Genomic DNA, 22,044 nt, shown 5'->3' with positions numbered 1-22,044 from the left:
CATTTTGCAACCCCATGGACTGCAGCACTCCAGGCCTCCCTGTCCATGACCAACTCCAGGAGCCTACCCAAACTCGTGTCCATTGAGTCGGTGATGCCATCCAGCCATCTCATCTTCTGTTGTCTCCTTCTCCTCCTGCCTTCAATCTTTCCCAGCATCAGGGTCTTTTCAAATGAGTCAGCTCTTTGCATTAGGTGGCCAAAGTATTGGAGTTTCAGCTTCAACATCAGTCCTTCCAATGAACACTCAGGACTGATCTCCTTTAGGATGGACTGGTTGGATCTCCTTGCAGTCCAAGAGCTTGGAAACAGTCTCTTCATGTGCCAGGGATGCTGGATATTGGTCTCTTCTGACTTTTGATCACACTGATGGGTACAATTTTTCGTTTACTCTAGTCATGTAAGTCTCTTGAACCAGATTCTGAAAAATCACTTTATTTAAACGGCACATAATTCTGGACTTGAATATGATTGAAGGATGTGCTGATAATAAGTCTTAACATTCTTCTTTATTCTTTAATTGAAGTTTTTGAAATAATTCATTTCTACATAAATACAAAAGTGAAATTGAACCACAGTTATTAGTACTTGGATAGAGGAGACTGGCAGGCTATAGTCCGTGGGGTTGCAAAGAGTTGGATGCAAGTGAGTGACTAAGCACATACTCTACAAAAATGTTGAATCACTATGTTGTACACCTGAAACTTACAATAAAGAAGGCTCCTTTGTCCATGGAATTTCCCAGGCAAGAATACTGGAGTGGGTTACCATTTCCTTCTCCAGGGTATTTTCCCAACCCAGGGATCGAACCGAAGTCTTCCACAGTGCAGGCAGAGTCTTTACCATCTGAGCCACTAGAAAAGCCCCTATTTATATAGAGTCCATTTAGAGCTATTATAAAATATTGGCTATATTCCCTGTGCTGTACAATGAATCATTGTAGCTTATTTTATACCTCATAGTGACTTAACTTTTTAAAATAAGTTTCTTATGTAAACAATAAAGCCTAAATATTTCTGTGTGTGAAATGTGTACCATTTTGTGTTCTATTTTACCACTGAAAGGAGAGTTGATTTTGATAGTGTCCATAGTTCATTTAGTGTTTTGTAAGTGTGCTTTTTGCATGATGATTTTAAAGGTTGAATTATGTATTTCAGCTATGATAGCTTACAGTGAACGATGTCGGATTTGTGATCTCTGAAGAAGATTTAGCTTCGGGACCAGGGACGAGGCTTGATCACTCAAGAGCTTTTGTGGAGCAGAGTTTTATTAAAGTGAAAAAGGAACAGAGAAAACTTCTGACACAGACATCAGAAGGGGGACGGACAGTGCCCCCCTCGCTAGTCTTAGCAAGGGAGCTATATACTTTTGTAATTGGTTGTTACAGTAAATCAAAAGAATGTCTCAAGGTTGTAAAGGCCTTACCAGACTCACTCCCATAATATACATTTTAAGATAACGGGATTAGAACTAACAAGTCCATGGGGTCACAAAGAGTCGGACACTATGACTGAGCGACTTCAGTTTCACTAGACCCACTCCCACAGTATACATTTTAAGATGACAGGATTAGTCAGAAGGTTCTCAAGGAGGAGAAACATGTTCTCAAGCAGGATACATTCAATTCAGTTCAGTAGCTCAGTCCTGTCTGACTCTGTGATCCCATGTACTGCAGCTCTCCAGGCTTCCCTGTCCATTACCAATTCCCAAGCTTGCTCAAACTCATGTCCATCGAATTGGTGATACATTGTTGTTATATAATCCTTAGTACAGAGTTTAAGCTGAGTTGTTTTGTTGTGTAATCATCAGCTCTGGGGTTAAAGAAAAAAACATTTGTCCTTTTCTCCTCCTCCAGAGCCCCAGACCCCTTTCTCCTCCTCCTCCTCTTCCTCCTCCTCCTCTTCCTCCTCCTCTTCAGGGACCCTGGACTTCTTATCAGCCTACCTAACAATTGACTCTGTTACATAAGCATATTTTCATATTTGAGAAATAGAAACCATTTATTGAGAAAAATTGGTTTCACAAATTTTAAGAAAGTCTGGAGTAAACATATCACTTTGTAGGTGAAATTACTTGCATCTCAAATGAAAGGAACTTTCATTTTAAATTGCATAAATTTTCACATCTTTTCCTCATGTATACCCTGAATATTCTCATTGCATATTGTGTCGTAATTATAGCAGCATTAAAAAGCTTTTGAATGGAATCAACTCAAGCTAAAGATTAGCTTTCCTTATGTTTTATAAATCACAGTGCACTTGCTGAAGTGGAGTTTTCTGTTTTAAGGTATTGAGACTTCTGTTTGTGCAATAAGCTTTCCTTTGTTCTTTATTTGAATGTCAAATGTGACCTCTTTTTTCCCCTTTGATAGGAAATCATGTGTACTGAGTTCAGTGCGATTCAGTTGCTCAGTTATGTCCAACTCTTTGAGACCCCATGGAATGCAGCATGCCAGGCTTCCCTGTCCATCACCAACTTGCTTGCTGAAACTCATGTCCATCCAGTTGGTGATGCCATCCAACCATCTCATCATCTGTCATCACCTTCTCCTCTTGCCTTCAGTCTTTCCCAGCATCAGAGTCTTTTCCAGTGAGTCAGTTCTTCACATCAGGTGGCCAAAGTATTGGAGTTTCAGCTTCAGCATCAGTCCTTCCAATGAATATTGGGGACTGATTTCTTTTAGGATGGACTGGTTGGATCTCCTTGCTGTCCAAGGGACTCGTAAGAGTTTTCTTCACCACCACAATTCAAAAGCATCAATTCTTCGGCACTCAGCTTTCTTCACCATCCAACTCTCACATCCATGACTACTGGAAAAACCATAGCTTTGACTAGATGGACCTTTGTCGGCAAAGTAATGTCTCTGCTTTTTAATATGCTGTCTAGGTTGGTCATAACTTTTCTTCCAAGGAGCAAGTGTCTTTTAATTTCATGGCTGCAGTCACCATCTGCAGTGATTTTGGAGCCCAAGGAAATAAAGTTTGTCACTGTTTCCATCATTTCCCCAGCTATTTGCCATGAAGCGATGGGACCAGATGCCATGATCTTTGTTTTTTGAATGTTGAGCTTTAAGCCAACTTTTTCATTCTCCTCTTTCACTTTCATCAAGCGGCTCTGTAGGTCTTCGCTTTCTGCCATAAGGGTGGTGTTATCTGCGTATCTGAGGTTATTGATATTTCTCCCAGCAATCTTGATTCCAGCTTGTGCTTCATTCCAGCCCAGCATTTTGCATGATGAACTCTGAATATGAGTTAAATAAGCACGGTGACAATATACAGCCTTGATGTACTCCTTTCCCAATTTGGAACCAGTCCATTGTTCCATGTCTGGTTCTAAGTGTTGCTTCTTGACCTGTATACAGATTTCTCAGGAGACAGGTAAGGTGGTCTGGTATTCCCATCTCTTGATGAATTTTCCACAGTTTGTTGTGATCCACACAGTAAAAGGCTTTGGCATAGTCAATAAAGCAGAAGTAGGTGTTTTTCTGGAACTCTCTTGCTTTTTCGATGATCCAGCGGATGTTGGCAATTTGATCTCTGGTTCCTCTGCCTTTTCTCAAACCAGCTTGAACATCTGGAAGTTCATGGTACACGTATTGTTGAAGCCTGTCTTAGAGAATTTTGAGCATTACTTTACTAGCGCGTGAGATGAGTGCAATTGTGCATTAGTTTGAGCATTCTTTGGCATTGCCTTTCTTTGGGATTGGAATGAAAACTGACCTTTTCCAGTCCTATGGCCACTGCTGAGTTTTCCAAATTTGCTGGCATATGGAGTGCAGCACTTTCACAGCATCATCTTTGAGGATTTGAAATAGCTCAACTGGAATTCCATCACCTCCACTAGCTTTTGTTCATAGTGATGCTTCCTAAGACCCACTTGATTTCGCATTGCAGGATGTGTGGCTCTAGATGAGTGATCACACCATCGTGGTTATCTGGGTCTTGAAGATTTTTTTGTATAGTTCTTCTGAGTATTCTTACCACCTCTTCTTTGTATCTTCTGCTTCTGTTAGGTCCATACCATTTCTGTCCTTTATTGTGCCCATCTTTGCATGAAATGTTCCCTTGGTATCTCTAATTTTCTTGAAGAAATCTCTAGTCTTGCCCATTCTATTGTTTTCCTCTATTTCTTTGCACTGATCACTGAGGAAGCCTTTCTTATCTCTCCTGGCTATTCTTTGAAACTCTGCATTCAAATGGGTATATCTTTCCTTTCCTCCTTTGCCTTTATCTTCTCTTCTTTTCTCAGCTATTTGTAAGGCCTCTTCAGACAACCATTTTGCCTTTTTGCATTTCTTTTTCTTGGGGATGGTCTTGATCACTGCCTCCTGTACAATGGCATGAACCTCCATCCATAGTTCTTCAGGTACTAGAGTGTACTAGTTAATGTGAAATTACTGCTGTTCTAAGTAGAAATGTATTTTATTACATCCCCACAATATTCTAGAAGCCTAATTGCTAACAGTTTTGATCAGATTTCAAGACAGTTTTGTTACCTAGAGTCACCTCTTTTATATATGCAGAATGAACATAGGCCTGGGACCAATTAGGCTTATAGCCATAATTTGACTCATCTTGTTTTGGTAACATATCGTCTCTCTCTTTTCACTATTTTTCAGTCTTCAGACTTAAAAAATAGTTAACAGAAAAAAATGTAGCAAAGTCGGGCTGCTGTTACATAATATCGTAGACTGGGTAACTTAAAGAACAGGCGTTTATTTCTCACAGACCTGGTTTCTGGGTAGTCCAAGGTCAAGGTGCTAGCAGATTGGGTTCCTGGTGAGGGCCTTCTTCCTGGTTTGTAGATGGCTGTCCTCTCACTGTGTCCTCACTTACAGGGGAGAGGGAACTCTATAGTCTCTTCCTTCTCTTATGTGGACACAATCCCGTTATGGGAGCCCCACCCTCAGGACTTCATTCAAACCTAATTATTCCCAAAGGCCCTGCCTCCAAATAGCATCACGTTGGAGGTTAAGGCCTCAAACATATAAATTTGGAGAAGGGGAAGGGGACGCAAACGTTCATTTGATAATAGATGATTAAATCAACAAACTCCCCTCTCCCTGCCCAAAAGGATAAGTAGAAAAATATGGTTAAAATGCTGAAGACATAACTTGACAACACATAGGTGTTCTGTCCTTAATATGATAGCTTGATTATCTAAGCTTGAACTGAAGTTGTTCTTCCATTTTTGTGTGGATCACAACAAATTGGAAAATTCATAAGAAGATGGGAATCCCAGACCACCTTACCTGTCTCCTGAGAACCTTGTATGTGGGTCAAGAAGCAGCAGTTAGAACTGGACATGGAACAACTAACGGCTTCAAAATTGGGAAAGGAATATGACAAAGCTGTATATTGTCACCATGCTTATTTAATTTATATGCAGAGTACATCATGTGAAATGCCGGGCTAGATGAATCACGAGCTGGAATCAAGATTGCTGGGAGAAATATCAATAACCTCAGATTTACAGATGATACCACTCTAATGGCAGAAAGTGAAGAGGAACTAAAGAGTCTCTTGATGAGGGTGAAAGAGGAGAGTGGAAAAGCTGGCGTAAAACTCAACATTCCAAAAACTAAGATCACGGCATCCATTCCCATCACTTCATGACAGTTAGAAGGGGAAAAAGTGTAAGCAGTGGCAGATTTTCTTGAGTTCCAAAATCACTGTTAATGGTGACTACAGCCATGAAATGAAAAGATGCTTGCTCCTTGGAAGGAATGCTATGACAAACCTAGACAGTGTATTAAAAAGCAGAGACATCACTTTGCCAACAGAGGTCTGTGTTGTCAACGGTATGCTTTTTCAGGTAGTCAGGTACAGAAGTGAAAGTTGGACCATAAAGATCGCTGAGTGTGGAAGAATTGTTGCTTTTGAATTGTGGTGCTGGAGTAGACTATTTAGAGTCTCTTGGACTGCAAGGAGATCAAACCTAAAGGAAATTCATCCTGAATATTCTTTGGAAGGACTGATGCTGAAGTGGAAGCTCCAGTACTTTGGCCACCTGATGTGAAGAGCTGACTCATTGGAAAAGACCTTGATGGTGGGAAAGATAGAAGGAAAGAGGAGAAAGAAACAACAGAGGATGAGACGGTTAGTCAGCATCACCAACTCAGGGAACATGAATTTGAACAAATTCAGGAAGAGAATGGAGGAGAGAGAAGTCTGGCGTGCTGCAGTTCATGGGGTCACAAAGAGACATGACTCAAAATACCTGAACAACAGCAGCAGTAGACACCAAATTTGAATAGAAATGTGATTAGACTGTAATGTGTTTTTTTAAAAGATAGTATTGTGAACTACTTTAAGTTTTGTGAACAAATCACCAAAATAAATGGCAGACATTCCTGAAACAATTTTGAGTATATCTCAGTAATAAACTCAAAGCTAACCAAAATGTCAGTTTAGTGGAGAGCCACATTGTTTATTTTTTCAATTTAGGTGTTTCCAAATTGATCAGAAACTAATGAAATTGAATTTGGAAAGCACCAAACAATAGTCAAATTAGAATGAGAATTTCTCAGTCCTGCAATAATTTTTCTGTTCAGTATATGAGTAGCCTTTGGTCATAAATGGTTTTCCAAATTTGGCTAAGACCCATTGAGCATTTCTGCTCATATCTGTTAGTAAATAAATTCCAGTTTAGAGTCAATTTAATTCTGGTGGTTTATGTCTTATTTTTTGTATATGAGGAAAGAATAACAGTTTTTATTAAAAGTATGAAAGTTTTGTAATCATAAATAGCTAGAATGTTTAGATAAGTGTGGTGTTCTAATTAGCTGATATTTATTAATTTTTATTGTTTTACTGTCAACTATTATCCAAAAAGTGTTTTTGTTTGCTCAACTCATTCTTTTACAAAATCCTTTCCAACATATTGGACCACTTTCCTGGCTCATGGACCACTTTCCTGGCTCAGTAACATGTATTTCATAGATTTAAACCTTTTATTGATAAAAGTTCTACTAAGGCGTCATTTATAAACAATTAGGGCAAGGATTCTCCACCAGGCTTGATTTTAACCTACCTGGAGACATTTGGAGCTATATGGAGTAATTTTTACTGGTATGAATGGGGTTGGGAGTGAGATGGTACTGGCTTCTTGTGGGTAGGGGCCAGGGATGCTCTCAGCATCCTCCAATGTACAGGACAGCCCCCACCACAAAGAAGTACTGCATACAAAATGTCAGTAGTTCCGAGATTGAGAAATCTTGGTTTAATAATGACTTTGTCAGCATTGCAGAAGTTAAAAAATACACATCATAGGCACTGAAGGTAATTCCATAATACATTGACAGGAACTCATAATTTTTTTGAACAACCATGTAGCCTTGAAATGATTGCTTTGAGAAATATGATACATATCTCAGTATGTGATGTCTGGAATGCTGTTTTTTTAAACGTTAGTCCTGTTTGTTTTCAGTTAATGCGCAAATGCACGTATTCTAGCTTTCTGTCACACATAGTTTTGTATATTCAATGTAGACAGAGCCCAGGACCTAACAGATCATAGGAGTAATTCAGATGTGCTTCATGTGTTTTTAAGTTACTTCTCTGGCAGCAGTCAAGCAAGATGATTTGAAGGGAGTAGAGGAAGCCTTAGTTAAACTAAAGCTTATGAACTAAATCTCAATTTGTACTGCCTTAGAGTGAAAGGTAGGTTAAGATAAAGACAGTATAGACAGTATGTCCTTTGCTTAACCCTAGCGTTCTTTCCCCATCCTACATGTCAGCCCAGGCAGTCAAACTTTATGTTTGGTATGATTGGTGGTAGTTTTTCACTTCTCCCACAGCCCTGAATTATAGGCGTTCTCACAGCCAGTACTGTCTGTCTAGATTTCATTAGCATGTTTTGTCTTTAGCTCTTTGTGGATTCCGTCCTCTAAGTACCTATTCACACTGTCAGAGATCATCTCTGGTTAAGAGTGAATTCTATACTTTATGTGAGAGTAAGAACCGTTTGTGATCAGGGAGAATGTTACCTGGAAAAAGGAAGTGTGCCTTGGAGCCAAAGCTCAGGAGGTCACTATGTGTCTCATCTAGAACTGTTGCCTCAAGCTGACTTAAAAATCATCCTGTTAATGATTTTACATTATTTTGGATTAAAATTATTATTTACACTTTTAGCTTTAACTTTTATATTCAGGGTTTTGTTGTTGTTTTAAAAGACTTTCCTTTGGCTAGAAGTGAAGGCTCTTGAACCCAGTTTTTTATTGTTTCTCTTTACAGGTCCACTTCCCCAGCAGGACATCATTCTCCAATATCTTCTAGACATCACTCATCTTCCTCACAGTCAGGATCATCTATTCAAAGACACTCTCCTTCTCCTCGCCGAAAAAGAACTCCTTCACCATCTTATCAGAGGACGATAACTCCACCTTTACGCCGCTCTGCTTCTCCCTATCCTTCACACTCTCTGGCTTCTCCTCAGAGAAAGCAAAGCCCTCCAAGACATCGCTCTCCAGTGAGAGAGAAGGGGAGGCACGATCATGAGCGAACGTCACAGTCTCACGATCGGCGTCATGAAAGGAGGGAAGGTAAATGCTCTGCAGTATTGTGGGTTTTTTAGAGTTCTTTTATGTAAATGGATATTTTGTTTATTAAAAAATTGGATATTCAGATTTATTGTTAGAATAAGGGATAGAAGAGAACTGTGTTATACTACATTTTCTGTAACACGTGGATCAGAGCTCTTTAGGGCAATAGGAGGTGCTTAAGGACATGGAAATGTAAGCTACTAGATATAGGTAATTGGGTGTTTATATGTATATTAAGTTGTTGCTTTCTTTCGGTACATTGTTTTACTTGAGTATTCTCAAGTTCTAGAAATTTGGGACTGTATGATTCTTAAGAGTATCAGTCTAATTGCTTAGCTAATTCTTTAAAAACAACAGAAGAGGCTTAAAAGCAACAAACCAGGGAGCAGAGTTGAAACATATCAGAGATGTTTTAATAAAGAGGTGTGGGCTGGGGGAACGTTTAGAAGGTCAGTGGGAACCAAGTGATCAGTTTTCCAGGTCTAACTCAACAAAGAAGTAAGCAAGACAGTTTTTAGATTCCTGAGCATTACATTAACTTTGAATTTACTATTCCGTATTCAAGCTAAGATGTTATTATTATTTGGCAGTAAAATTGAATCACTCTCATCTCTTTCTGTAATTCCTGTCTAAGCTTCTTGTTCTTGTTTATTTAACTTAGCAAGTCTTTTTCCTAACATCTCCTGAGTTAGTTTTTTTAACATAAAGAATACTCAGGAAATACTTGCTTACTTGCAACAGCATTTCTGTTTAACGTGTGTTTTTAAAGTCTCTGTGAGTATCACACAGCAGTCTCCTATGAAACATGTTGAATTTATTCTCCTCCAGTCAACAGTGCAAGAAATAATTATTTTATTCTAGAAATGTTGGATGCATAGACAGGGACTAGACAAAGCACGTATTTTAGAGAATCACTCCTTGTATACATGATTTTTGGAACCAGATCAGCATAGCAGTATATGTAGAACATTGGTAAGTGGGGAAAATGCTCTTATACCTATCAACAACTAGGGTTGACTGGGAATATGGTATATTTTTAGTGACTACTTATTGAATGAAAACTCTTTATTATTTCAAAATACTATTTATTAAACACAATTCCCCTAATGAAGAGGAAATTCAGTATGTAGTTGATTCTTACAGGAATACTTTTTTTTTTGTGGTAAGGGGGTTTTGTGTTATATGAATTCTTTTAATAATAAACCATACACTTTTTGATTCTTTGTAAGGAGGATGTTTCTTTTTTTTTTTTTTATGCAGACATATCTTTATTTTTTTTTCTTTTTTATGCAGACATATCTTTATTTTTTTTTCTTTTTTAAATTAGTTTATTTTCTATTTTTTAACTTTACAATATTGTATCTTTAATCTTCCCAAAAGTCATTTTTGAAATAAGGATAATTTTAGTGAAAGGAGGGGGAAGTAGGTAAAGAGCAAATATTGTAACTGGGTGTCTTTGTAAAGACAGCTGGGGGCATCATAAAAGAAGAACCTAGTGCTAAGTGATCAAATTTCTAGGCACACTTGGTATTGGAGGAGGACTTGAAGTCATGAAAGTGAAAGTGAAGTCGCTAAGTCGTGTCCGACTCTTTGCAACCCCACGGACTGTAGCCTACCACACTCCTCCGTTCATGGGATTTTCCAGGCAAGAGTACTGGAGTGGGTTGCCATTTCCTTCTCCAGAAGATCTTCCTGACCCAGGGATCGTACCCAGGTCTCCCACATTGTAGGCAGACGCTTTACCATCTGAGCCACCTTGAAGTCATAGATGTAGTCAAACAGAAATTGAGACATTGTCAGATTCTTGCCTACTGCTGCTTCTATCCTTAGGTGGCATTTATGGATGTAGGCAGAGGAGATAAGTTATTGATGAGGATCTTGTGGATACTAGACAGGGAAAGTCTACGGACCTAGCCATAGGTCCTAGGCTACTATAAAGTTGCTAAAATAGCATCAGATCTTGGGGTTGTTCCAGAGTATAAGAGCAATTTACGAAGGAATCTGATAAAAAAAGTACATGGGTTGTTCTTTGAGGGTCTCTTGATAATTCTTTCAGTTCATTTCAGATTTATGCTGAAATCAACTTATGTTTCTCTAGACATCTCTAAAGAATAGTTTCTAATCTTGGCAAATTCCCACAATGTATGGGGCTGACTAAACCACTTAAGCTCTTGGCCTCTATTCCTTCATGTATACAGTGACAAGCTTGAATTAAGTAACTATTGAGGTTCACTCAGCTTTTTTAAGCTGAAGTTGTTTTTTAAAGTTTTCCCATGAAATGTTAGAAAATGCTTTAAGTAGAAAAAGCTTTAGAGATGGGAGTGTGAGTCCATGAAATAGCTTTAAAAAAAAAAAAGGGTGAATAACAGTATCTCTTTGCCAGCCAGCTTACTAACTATAGGTTATTCTCAAGTGTTTAAGTACATTGGTGGTCATGTGTGGACTAGTCTGGCCTAATACTTAGTAGAGATTAGTTAATGTCACTTGTACCTTTGAATCTAAAAGTGATTTCTAAAAGTAAGCCATCATTGATAGAATTGATAGGAGATCAGCGTACTTTGTTTCAGTTGTTTCAGATCTTATGTATGGGTATGTTGATACCAGAATATCGTGTTCTAAGTTTGTTCAATCAAGACAAATAATCTAGGTGTTAATAAAATTACCTTTGAAATGTTAGCTTACAGATAGGTTTAGTTTTCTTATTTGCCCATGTTTTCTCCTTTTAGTTTTTGTCAATAACATGAATTACCATTGTAATAAAAATTTTAAAGCCCTGTATTGAATACAGTGTCTAGTTTCCTACAGTTTTGTGAAAGGAATTACAGTGTATTTCCAAAATTATGTTTACAGAGACTAGAGGTAAAAGGGACAGAGAAAAGGACACGAGGGAAGAACGAGAGTATGAACAGGATCAAAGCTCTTCTCGAGACCACAGGGATGACCGCGAACCTCGAGATGGGCGGGATCGGAGAGATGCCAGAGATACTCGAGACCGAAGGGAACTGAGAGACTCTAGAGACGTTCGGGACTCCAGGGAGATGAGAGATTATAGCAGAGATAACAAGGAGAGCCGCGACCCCAGGGATTCTCGGTCTACTCGTGATGCTCACGACTACAGGGACCGTGAAAGTCGAGATTCTCATCGAAAGGAGGATGCATATCAGGAAGAATCCCGAAGTTATAGCAGAAACCATCTGAGAGAAGAAAGTTCTCGCACTGAAATAAGAAATGAGTCAAGAAATGAGTCTCGAAGTGAGATTAGGAATGACCGGATGGGCAGAAGTAGAGGAAGAGGTCCAGAGATGCCTGAAAAGGGTAAGGTTTTTGACTTGTCAGTGAACTGTATCGTGTATGTTCGTATCAGTCAGTCAGCTCAGTTGCTCAGTCATGTCCGACTCTTTGCCACCCCATGAATCGCAGCACACCAGGCCTCCCTGTCCATCACCATCTCCCAGAGTCTACCAAAGCCCATGCCCATCGAGTCTGTGATGCCATCCAGCCATCTCATCCTCTGTCGTCCCCTTCTCCTGCTGCCCCCAACCCTTCCCAGCGTCAGGGTCTTTTCCAATGAGTCAACTCCTCACATGAGGTGGCCAAAGTATTGGAGTTTCAGCTTCAACATCAGTCCTTCCAATGAACACCCAGGACCGATCTCCTTTAGGATGGACTGGTTGGATCTTCTTGCAGTCCAAGGGACTCTCAAGAGTCTTCTCCAACACCACACTTGAAAAGCATCAATTCTTTGGTGCTCAGCTTTCTTCACCGTCCAACTCTCACATCTATACATGACCACTGGAAAAACCATAGCCTTGACTAGACAGACCATTGTTGGCAAAGTAATGTCTCTGCTTTAAATATGCTATCTAGGTTGGTCATAACTTTCCTTCCAAGGAGTAAGCATCTTTTAATTTCATGGCTGCAATCACCATCTGCAGTGATTTTGGAGCCCCAAAAAATAGTCTGACACTGTTTCCACTGTTTCCCCATCTATTTCCCATGAAGTGATGGGACCAGATGTCATGATCTTAGTTTTCTGAATGCCTAGCTTTAAGCCAACTTTTTCACTTTCCTCTTTCACTTTCATCAAGAGGCTCTTTAGTTCTTCTTCATTTTCTGCCATAAGGGTGGTATCATCTGCATATCTGAGGTTATTGATATTTCTCCCGGCAATCTTGATTCCAGCTTGTGCTTCATCCAGCCCAGCGTTTCTCATGATGTACTCTGCATATAAGTTAAATAAGCAGGATGACAATATACAGCCCTGACGTACTCCTTTTCCTATTTGGAACCAGTCTGTTGTTCCATGTCCAGTTCTAACTGTTGCTTCCTGACCTGCATACAGGTTTCTCAAGAGACAGGTCAGATGATCTGGTATTCCCATCTCTTTCAGAATTTTCTGCAGTTTATTGTGATCCACACAGTCAAAGGCTTTGGCGTAGTCAATAAAGCAGAAGTAGATGTTTTTCTGGAACTCTCTTGCTTTTTCGATGATCCAGCAGATATTGGCAATTTGATCTCTGGTTCCTCTGCCTTTTCTAAAACCAGCTTGAACATCTGGAAGTTCACAGTTCGTGTATTGCTGAAGCCTGGCTTGGAGAATTTTGAGCATTACTTTACTAGCATGTGAGATGAGTGCAATTGTGCGGTAGTTTGAGCATTCTTTGGCGTTGCCTTTCTTTGGGATTGGAATGAAAACTGACCTTTTCCAGTCCTGTGGCCACTGCTGAGTTTTCCAAATTTGCTGGCATATGGAGTGCAGCACTTTCACAGCATCATCTTTCAGGATTTGAAATAGCTCAACTGGAATTCCGTCACCTCCATTAGCTTTGTTAGTAGTGATGCTTTCTAAGGCCCACTGGACTTCACATTTCAGGATATCTGGCTCTAGGTGATTGATCACATCAACTTGATTATCTGGGTCATGAAGATCTCTTTTGTACAGTTCTTCTGTGTATTCTTGCCACTTCTTCTTAATATCTTCTGCTTCTGTTAGGTCCATACCATTTCAGTCCTTTATCGAGCCCATCTTTGCATGAAGTGTTCCCTTGGTATCTCTAATTTTCTTGAAGAGATCTCTAGTCTTTCCTATTCTGTTGTTTTCCTCTATTTCTTTGCATTGATCGCTGAGAAAGCCTTTCTTATCTCGCCTTGCTATTCTTTGGAGCTCTGCATTCAGATGGGAATATCTTTCCTTTTCTCCTTTGCTTTTCGCTTCTCTTCTTTTCACAGCTATTTGTAAGGCCTCCTCAGACAGCCATTTTCCTTTTTTGCATTTCTTTTCCATGGGGATGGCCTTAATCCCTGTCTCTTGTACAATATCACGAACCTCCGTCCATAGTTCATCAGGCACTCTGTCTATATGATCTAGTCCCTTAAATCTATTTGTCTCTTCCACTGTATAATCATAAGGGATTTGGTTTAGGTCATACCTGAATGGTCTCGTGGATTTCCCTACTTTCTTCAATATAAGTCTGAATTTGGCAATAAGGAGTTCATGATCTGAGCAACAGTCTGCTCCTGGTCTTGTTTTTGCTGACTGTATAGAGCTTCTCCATCTTTGGCTGCAAAGAATATAATCAGTCTTGATTTTGGTGTTGGCCATCTGGTGATGTCCATGTGTAGCGTCTTCTGTTGTGTTGTTGGAAGAGGGTGTTTGCTATGACCAGTGCGTTCTCTTGGCAGAACTCTATTAGCCTTTGCCCTGCTTCATTCTGTACTCTAAGGCCAAATTTGCCTGTTCCTCAAGGTGTTTCCTGACTTCCTACTTTTGCATTCCAGTCCCCTATAATGAAAAGGACATCTTTTTTGGGTGTTAGCTCTGAAATCTCCTAAGATTTGTTTATTTCTGACATTCATTATCACTTTGTCAAATTAGTTGTAATTTTCAATTAGTTGAATTTCTCATCTTCTCTATAAATTCCTAGTAGGAATTATTAACTAAAGTAGCAGAAGATAAAGGGGGCCTGACTTAGGGACCCCTTTCCCACCCCCTCCCACCCCCCACACCCCCCGGTTGAATTATGTCCAGTCATGGCTACCATCTTGGTTAATGTGGAGCACTAAGAAAATTACTGTCGGGCAAAAAAAAAATCGAAGTAATTTCTAATAAATGGGTAAATAGATGATAAAATGATCATTTAAAATGGGATTTAAAATGATAGACTTTCAAAGTTGGTGGTGTCAGAAATGACTAACTCATGTATTCTTCAGTACTTGTACTTGCTTCAGAGCCACCTCAAAACATCCCATGTCAGGATCTTGAGCCATTTTTCTTATCTTCCTCTGAAAAGCATTTGGCATCACCATCATCATCAATAACAACCTACCTAAGTGAATTTGACTATCTCCACACTGCCTGGACTGAGTCAACTTTGACATCTCTCTTCCTCCACCCAGTTTTTCCCCTCCCCAAAACACTGCTGCAGAATTCTGACCTTTCTTACTCTTTCCATAGGCATGTTGGTTTATTGTAGTTTCACAGTAAGATGAAGGCCCATCACCTTCTCCTTCATAGTTGTCTTGGCTTTTCTTAGCCCTTTGCTTTTTCATATATGTTTTAAAAATGAATTTTTTTTAAAGCTTCATGAAAAAACTGTTGGATTTTTACTTCAAATACATTAATTTATTGATTAATAACTTTTTCTATTAAGGTCTTGTACATGTTTTATTCCTGGGTAACTTCTATTTTTGTTGCCATTGTAAATGGTATTTTTTAAAAAAATTCTCTTTTTAATAATGCGTTCACGTGGTGCACAATTTCAGAGCTATGAAAGGATATATAGTGAAAGCCTCCCCTCTGTTCCTGACCTGGTCCTAGCCAGTTTTGTGTGTATCCAGCTGAAGGACATTGTATACAAGCAAATAAGTATGTTTATTCATTTTCTCTTCTGTTTTCACTTTAAAATATCTTGGAGATAGTTACATATCAGTTAGCTTGGTAAACAGCCACATCCTCCTTTTGGTGCATAGTGTATATCGTAGGGTATGCCGTAAGTTATTGAATCCTCTGTTTGAGCTTCCCAGGAAGCGTTAGTGGTAAAGAACTCACCTCCAATTTAGGAGACTTGAGAGACATGGATTCGATCCCTGGGTTGGGAAGATCCCCTGGAGAAGGGCACGGCAAACCACTCCAGTATTCCTGTCTGTAGAGTCTCCTGGACAGAGGAGCCTGGCAGGCTATGGTCTATAGGATCGCAAAGAGACATCACTGAAGTGACTTTTTTTTCGGTTTTAAATAGTGCTTAAGTGAATGCATACAGGCACACCAAATGATATATTTTAAAACATTTTCTGATGCTTATTGCCGGTGTATGGAATGTTAATTAAATTTTTTATATTCATCTTACATTATGATGTTGCTGTATTTTCTTGGTAGATATAATTAGATTCTCTTAAACATTTATGTCTGGGAATAGACATATTTGGCTCTTCTTTCTGAGTAATATTTATTCATTGTCAGTAACCTGCTGAGCAGCTGTTTCAATGCACTGTTGACTACAAGTGGTATAATGGGCTTCTTTGCTTTGTTTCAGATTTTAAGGAATTATTGCTGACATTTCACTGTTAAGCATGGTGTTTGTGTAGATTTTTGTTGTTTGTTTAGTTGCTAAGTTGTGTCCAACTCTTTGCAATTCTATGGACTATAGCCCGCCAGGCTCCTCTGTTAGTGGGATTTCCTTTTCCCAGGTAAGGATACTGAAGTGGGTTGCCATTTCCTTATCCAGGGAATCTTCCCAACCCAGGAATCGAACCCTAGTCTTCTCCCTTGGCAGGGGAGTTCTTTTCCACTTGCAGATGCTTTTTATTGTGTTAAGGGTGCTTTTTATTGTGTTAAGGGTGCGTGCGTGTGTGCCAGGTCACTTCAGTTGTGTCTGACTCTTTGCAGTCTCGGGATATAGCCAGCCAGACTCCTCTGTCCATGGAATTCTCCAGGCAAGAATACTGGAGTGGGTTGCCATGCCCTTTTCCAGGAGACCTTCCCGACCCAGGGATAGAACCCGTGTCTCCTGCGGCTCTTGCATTGTCAGGAGGTTTCTTACAGCTGAGCTACCAGCAAAGGGTATCTCCTAATTTTCCTAAATTAGCTGGCAGCTTCTGTCATGCCTGTTTTTTTTGTATCTTGAGAAGATCATATAGCCAGTCTCTTTTATCTTGTTACTTACGTTAATTTTTTTTTTTGAAATTTACAACTGTTCTTATAAATAGGTTTTCCTGGTGGCTCAGATGGTAAAGAAACTACCTGCAATGCAGGAGACCCGAATTTGATCCCTGGGTTGGGAAGATCCCCTGGAGTAGGAAGTGGCAACCCACTTCAGTATTCTTGCCTGGAGAATCCCATGGACAGAGGAACCTGGTGGGCTACAGTCCATGGGATTGCAAAGAGTCGGACACAATTGAGCGACTAACACTTTCACTTTCAGAACTATTCTTGCATTTCTAAAATAAATTTACATTTCATTTCTTTTAAAACTTCCAAAATAGGTTTGTTAAAATTTAATTTTGAAATAAAGTCTTTTTTTTTTTTTAATTGAGGTTGGCATATAATCAGTGTATGAGTGTAAATATTTAACAACTTACTCTTCAGAAAGAAAGGCCTGGCTTGTAGCTAATGCCAGTTTCCATAGTATAAATTACTCCTACCATAGCAGATTGTGAGCTACTAACAGTGCCACTCAGTGTGAAGATGAGAAGAGAAGCACACTGGTGGCTCTTTGGAGCCAGCATGCCATTGCATAGGTTTTAGTTTTTAATATTGTCTTTGTTTGGTTTGGAGATTGAAATGTGTTGGAAAGTGTTGCTTCTGTTTTTTCTCTTTTCTAGAAGAGAACAGTTTATGTATAAACGAGCATTTATCTGTTCTTTGACAGTGTGATTATATTTATCTGTTCTAAACGCTTTCTGAAGTTTGGTATGGTTTTTTCTTTGACTCATGAGTTGTGTAGAAATAGGATTTTAAATTTCCAATCATGCTTTTTAAAATAAATCCCCTACCCTCAATTTTAATTGTTATTGGAGGAGACTGTTTGAACTCAGTTTTTTGGCATTTGTTTTTGTTAGGTCTTATTTTGTGGCTCATCAGTCAGTTTTCGTGTATTCTGCATGTGCTTTTAATGGTTGCAAAGTATGTAAAGTGTCTCTCTAAGGTCAGGTTTGTTAATCATGCTTTCAAATCTACATTTAATTTTCTTTCTAGTCTGCTTTTTCTATCATTACAGAGATGTGAGCTGAATCTTCCACTATTATTTTGAATTTGTTGATTTTTGTGTGATTTGATCAATTTTTGCTTTGAATATTTTGAGGCTTTGCTCGTGGATACATGTAAGGCAAATTATTCCTTTTATTGTTACAGGATGATCCTCTTCATCCTGAATGTTATCTTTTTGTCTAAAAAAGATTATCCCACTCACAGATTTCTTTTGGTTAGTATTTGTATGATATAGCTTATTCTATCCTTTCAATCTTTCTATCTTAGCATATAGTTAGACATATGTTTGAGCCCCTGGTGGCTCAGACAGTAAAGAGTCTGCCTGCAGTGCAGGATACCTGGGTTTGATCCCTATGTCGGGAAGATCCTCTGGAGAAGGAAATGGCAACCCACTCCAGTATTCCTGCCTGGAGAATCCCATGGACATGGGGTCGCGAAGAGTCGGACACAGCTGAGCGACTTCGCTTTCACTTTCAGACACTTGTTCAGTCTTCCCATTGTGTTCTCCTTGATTCTTAACTTTCAGGTTTTCCATCTGTATATCTCTTTTTCATTTTCTGAGTTGCATCCTCAGATGTGACTTTTTTTTTTTTACCAATTTTCTCTTAGCATCTATTCTGACATTTACCTTTTCATTCCCTGATGTTATATGTAGCTCATTTGTAGTCTTATTTTTAAAAGTTTTAAATTTCTTTCTCTAGTCTTTAATTATTAAAATAGTATTTATAGATATTTTGATTATTAAAACATCCCAATTAAAGTATTTAGAATTATACTATAATTCTTTCAGTGCTCAAAACCTGTTCAACCTGTAAGGTGTGTGTGTGTAGCTCTATGCAATTTTTTTTAAACCACTTTACTGAGGTATGATTGACATACAGAAATCTATACGCAGTTAATATATACAGCTTGATGAGATTGGAGATAAGTATACCCTTGAAACCACCACCACAATCTGTGCCATTAACATGTGGAAGTTTCCTCTCACTCTGTTATTATTTGTATGTGTGTGTGATAAGAATGCTAGTGATATAAAATCTGTCCTCTCACCAGATTTTTGAGTTTCCAATACAGTATTATCGGCTGTAGACACCATCCTGTAGAGTAGATCTCTGTGACTTACTCATCTTGTACAACTGAAATTTTGTACCCCTTGACTAATCCTCCATGTTCCCCCTCTCACCAGCCCCTTGGTAAAACCATTCTACTCTCTGATTCAATGAGTGTGACTATTTTAGTTTCCACATATAAGTGGTATCATGTAGCATTTGTCCTTCTGTGTCTGACTTATCTCACTTAGCAAAATGTCTTCCATGTTGTTGCAAATGGCAGGACTGTGTTCTTTCTGAAGGGCGAATAATCCTTTATAGGGCTTCCCAGGTGGCTCAGGGGTAAAGAATCCACCTGCCAATGCAGGAAACGCAATTTCCATCCCTGGGTCAGGAAGATCACTTGGAGAAGGAAGTTGCAACCCGCTCCATATTCTTGCCTGGGAAATCCCATGGGCAGAGGAGCCTGGCAGGCTCTAGTCCATGGAATTGAAAGAGAGTCAAGACACCACTTTGTGACTAAAAACAACAAAGACAAATCCATTATATGTATATATCTGTTGTTTAGTCGCTGAGTCATATGTGACTCTGCGACCCCATGAACTGCAGCACACCAGGTTTCACCATCTCTTGGAGTTTGCTCAAACTTATGTCCATGGAGTCAGTGGTGCCATCCAACCATCTTTTCCTCTGTCATCCCCTTCTCCTCCTGCCTTCAGTCTTTCCCATTATCAAGGTCTTTTCCAAGGAGTCGGCTCTTCGCATCAGGTGGCCAAAGTATTATATGTATATACCACATTTTTTCCCCATTCATCTATCATTGGGCATTTAGGTTGTTTCTGTCTTGGCTGTTGTGAATCATGTTGCAGTGAACATGGGCATACAGATATGGGAGTACAGATATCTCTTTTAGATCCTAATTTCAGTTTCTCTGGCTCTGTACCCAGAAGTGGGATTGCTGGATCAGGTAGTAGTTCTGTAATTTTTTGATGAACTTCCATACTATTCAGTATTTTCCATAGTGACTGTGTAACCTTGCATTACCATCACCACAATCAAGATCCTCAATTGTACCATCATAGGACTCCCTTTGTTATCCCTTTGTGGCCACATTCAAATCCCTTCCCCTGTCCTTGAATGCTGGCCACCACTAATATGTCTATCATCTTGTAATTATTATTTCACAAGTATTATATAAACTGAATCCTGCTGTGTGTATCCTGTTGAGATTGGCTTTTCACTAGCAGAATTTCCTTAAGCTTCCAAGTAATTGCATGTATCAGTAGTTTGTAACTTAAAATATTCTATGATCTGGATGTACCACAGTTTGTTTAGCCTTTCACCCACTGAAAGACATTTGGGTACTTTACAGTGGGGCTATAACAAAGCTACTGTGAACATTCATTTCCCAATTTTTTAATGAAAATTTTCAGGTATCACCTACTGTCAACAAAGTACCTTGGTTCTATATTAGAATGTTTTCACTATAAAGTGTAGCCAATGTGATATATCCATAATTCATATTTTAAATATTTTATGGTATTTCTAAAATTTATATATGCATTAATAGTTTTTATTTTTTGTTCCATTGTTTTTTGGCTTAATTGAAATGAGTCTGTTTGCTTTATGATTTCATTATTTGTCCTTTTTTTTATAGGAAGGGAAAACGAGGACTTAAGCAGAGGCAAATCAGTCATTAGACACTTTGAGTATTCTAATCCAGCATATAATATTGTTTCCAACAATGATTACCACACTCAAATATAAAAACTCACCAAAAAAACCCCACAATAACAACCCACACATCTTTATATGTTTTGAGGGAGGAAAGATTGTGACTGACAACTTGTTGAATGAAGTCTATATGTTAAACATTTGTGTGAATATCCTTTGTTTAGGAAGTCGAGGCACAAGAGGTTCTCAGATTGATAGTCACAGTAGTAGTAGCAACTATCATGACAGCTGGGAGACGAGAAGCAGCTATCCTGAAAGAGACAGATACCCTGAGAGAGAGAACAGAGAGCAAGCAAGAGACTCTTCCTTTGAGAGAAGACACGGGGAGAGAGACCGTCGCGACAACAGAGAGAGAGGTATGTTAAGTGAAGTACTCTTAAATAGTCACCAACATTGACTGGGAGAATTGTAGTTTTTTCCAACCATTATCAGTTTACTTTTTAACATAAAATATCTTTTAAGACTTTTGTTTGTTGGCGCATTTTAAGCTATGTATTCATGTCATCTTTTTTTTACTTAGTTTGGTAGAGATTATCTAAATAACTGGCTACCAGTACTCACTTGGTAACAGAGCAGGTACTGAGTTCGTAAGTACTTGCATACTGCAAGAGTTGAGGTGCCTGGCTGTATGTCTCTTGCCTTAACCACACAGCTCACAGTGTTTTAAAGAACATAGGTGCTTGGGTGCCATTTCAGGTATTTCTGATTCAGGAGATAGTTTCTCATCTGAGTGTCCTGACCACTCACTCACTCACTAGCTGTGATACACAGACTTGTAAGGACTGCCAGGGAGGAACAAGACAAAGGCAGTGATGATGGGGCTAGGGACCGTCTGGAGAAATAGTTTATTCGTGTTCCTTCCTGAAAATATGTAATACTTAGTTTAGCTAACTTTATATTCTTGTATATTTTAAGCTAAGCTAAAAATTCTCTGTTACTCTACCAGAAGACCTCTTAAATCAGTATTGAAGCAAGATACTAGAAGGCAGTTTAGAAGGGTTATAAGTACTTTCTTAAACAAGCTTTTATTGTCAGTACGTGTTAGGCCTTTGAACATCTGTGACCTTATGAAGGTCTTACTAACTTTGCCTAGTTACTAAAGTAAGGTTTGCTATAATGCTGAAGTTAACATCATATAAAACTTGATGGAGTAGGGAACTGAGTGTTGATGCTTCACAGCGGGCTGTATTATATATGAGGTAACATTTGTCTTGATATGGGTAGTAGTAATAAGAGGAGAGCGAAGTCACTAAGACACCTTATACTATTGAGAGCATAGATGAGATCAGAGACATAGATACGAATTGCTGAGTTGAGTTTGTTTTAGCAAGCCTAATGCATTTGGGTTGAAAGATGTGTATGATTTCCTTAGTTACAGATGAGGCTGGAGTTGATACGATCTGTGTTAATGCCTGAAATTATTTCTTCCCAAACACTGATTCATCAGTCTTTATTCTCGTTAATCTAACACTGTGTTCTGATAATGCTCTTTTTATATCTTTTTTTTTCTTTTCT

The 22,044-nt window shown here is 38.9% G+C and overlaps 1 protein-coding gene across 20 annotated transcripts in view; it reads left to right on the top strand.

Moving 5' to 3' along the window:
• Nucleotides 1-22,044, top strand: part of ZC3H13 (zinc finger CCCH-type containing 13) — a 106,864-nt gene that overhangs the window by 52,898 nt on the left and 31,922 nt on the right. For all 20 annotated transcript variants that reach the window (XM_081547327.1, XM_081547324.1, XM_081547329.1 and 17 more), the window contains exons 9-11: nt 8,234-8,541; nt 11,392-11,856; nt 20,694-20,885. In XM_081547327.1, coding sequence (XP_081403453.1) covers nt 8,234-8,541; nt 11,392-11,856; nt 20,694-20,885 — 965 coding nt within the window. The remainder of the gene's footprint in view (nt 1-8,233; nt 8,542-11,391; nt 11,857-20,693; nt 20,886-22,044) is intronic.

Source organism: Giraffa tippelskirchi, chromosome 12 (assembly GCF_054371585.1).
Source record: "Giraffa tippelskirchi isolate mGirTip1 chromosome 12, T2T-mGirTip1v1.2.pri, whole genome shotgun sequence".
Classification (NCBI taxonomy): domain Eukaryota; kingdom Metazoa; phylum Chordata; class Mammalia; order Artiodactyla; family Giraffidae; genus Giraffa; species Giraffa tippelskirchi.
Note: the sequence above shows the minus strand (reverse complement) of the source record. Positions and strands in the feature narration are given on the sequence as shown.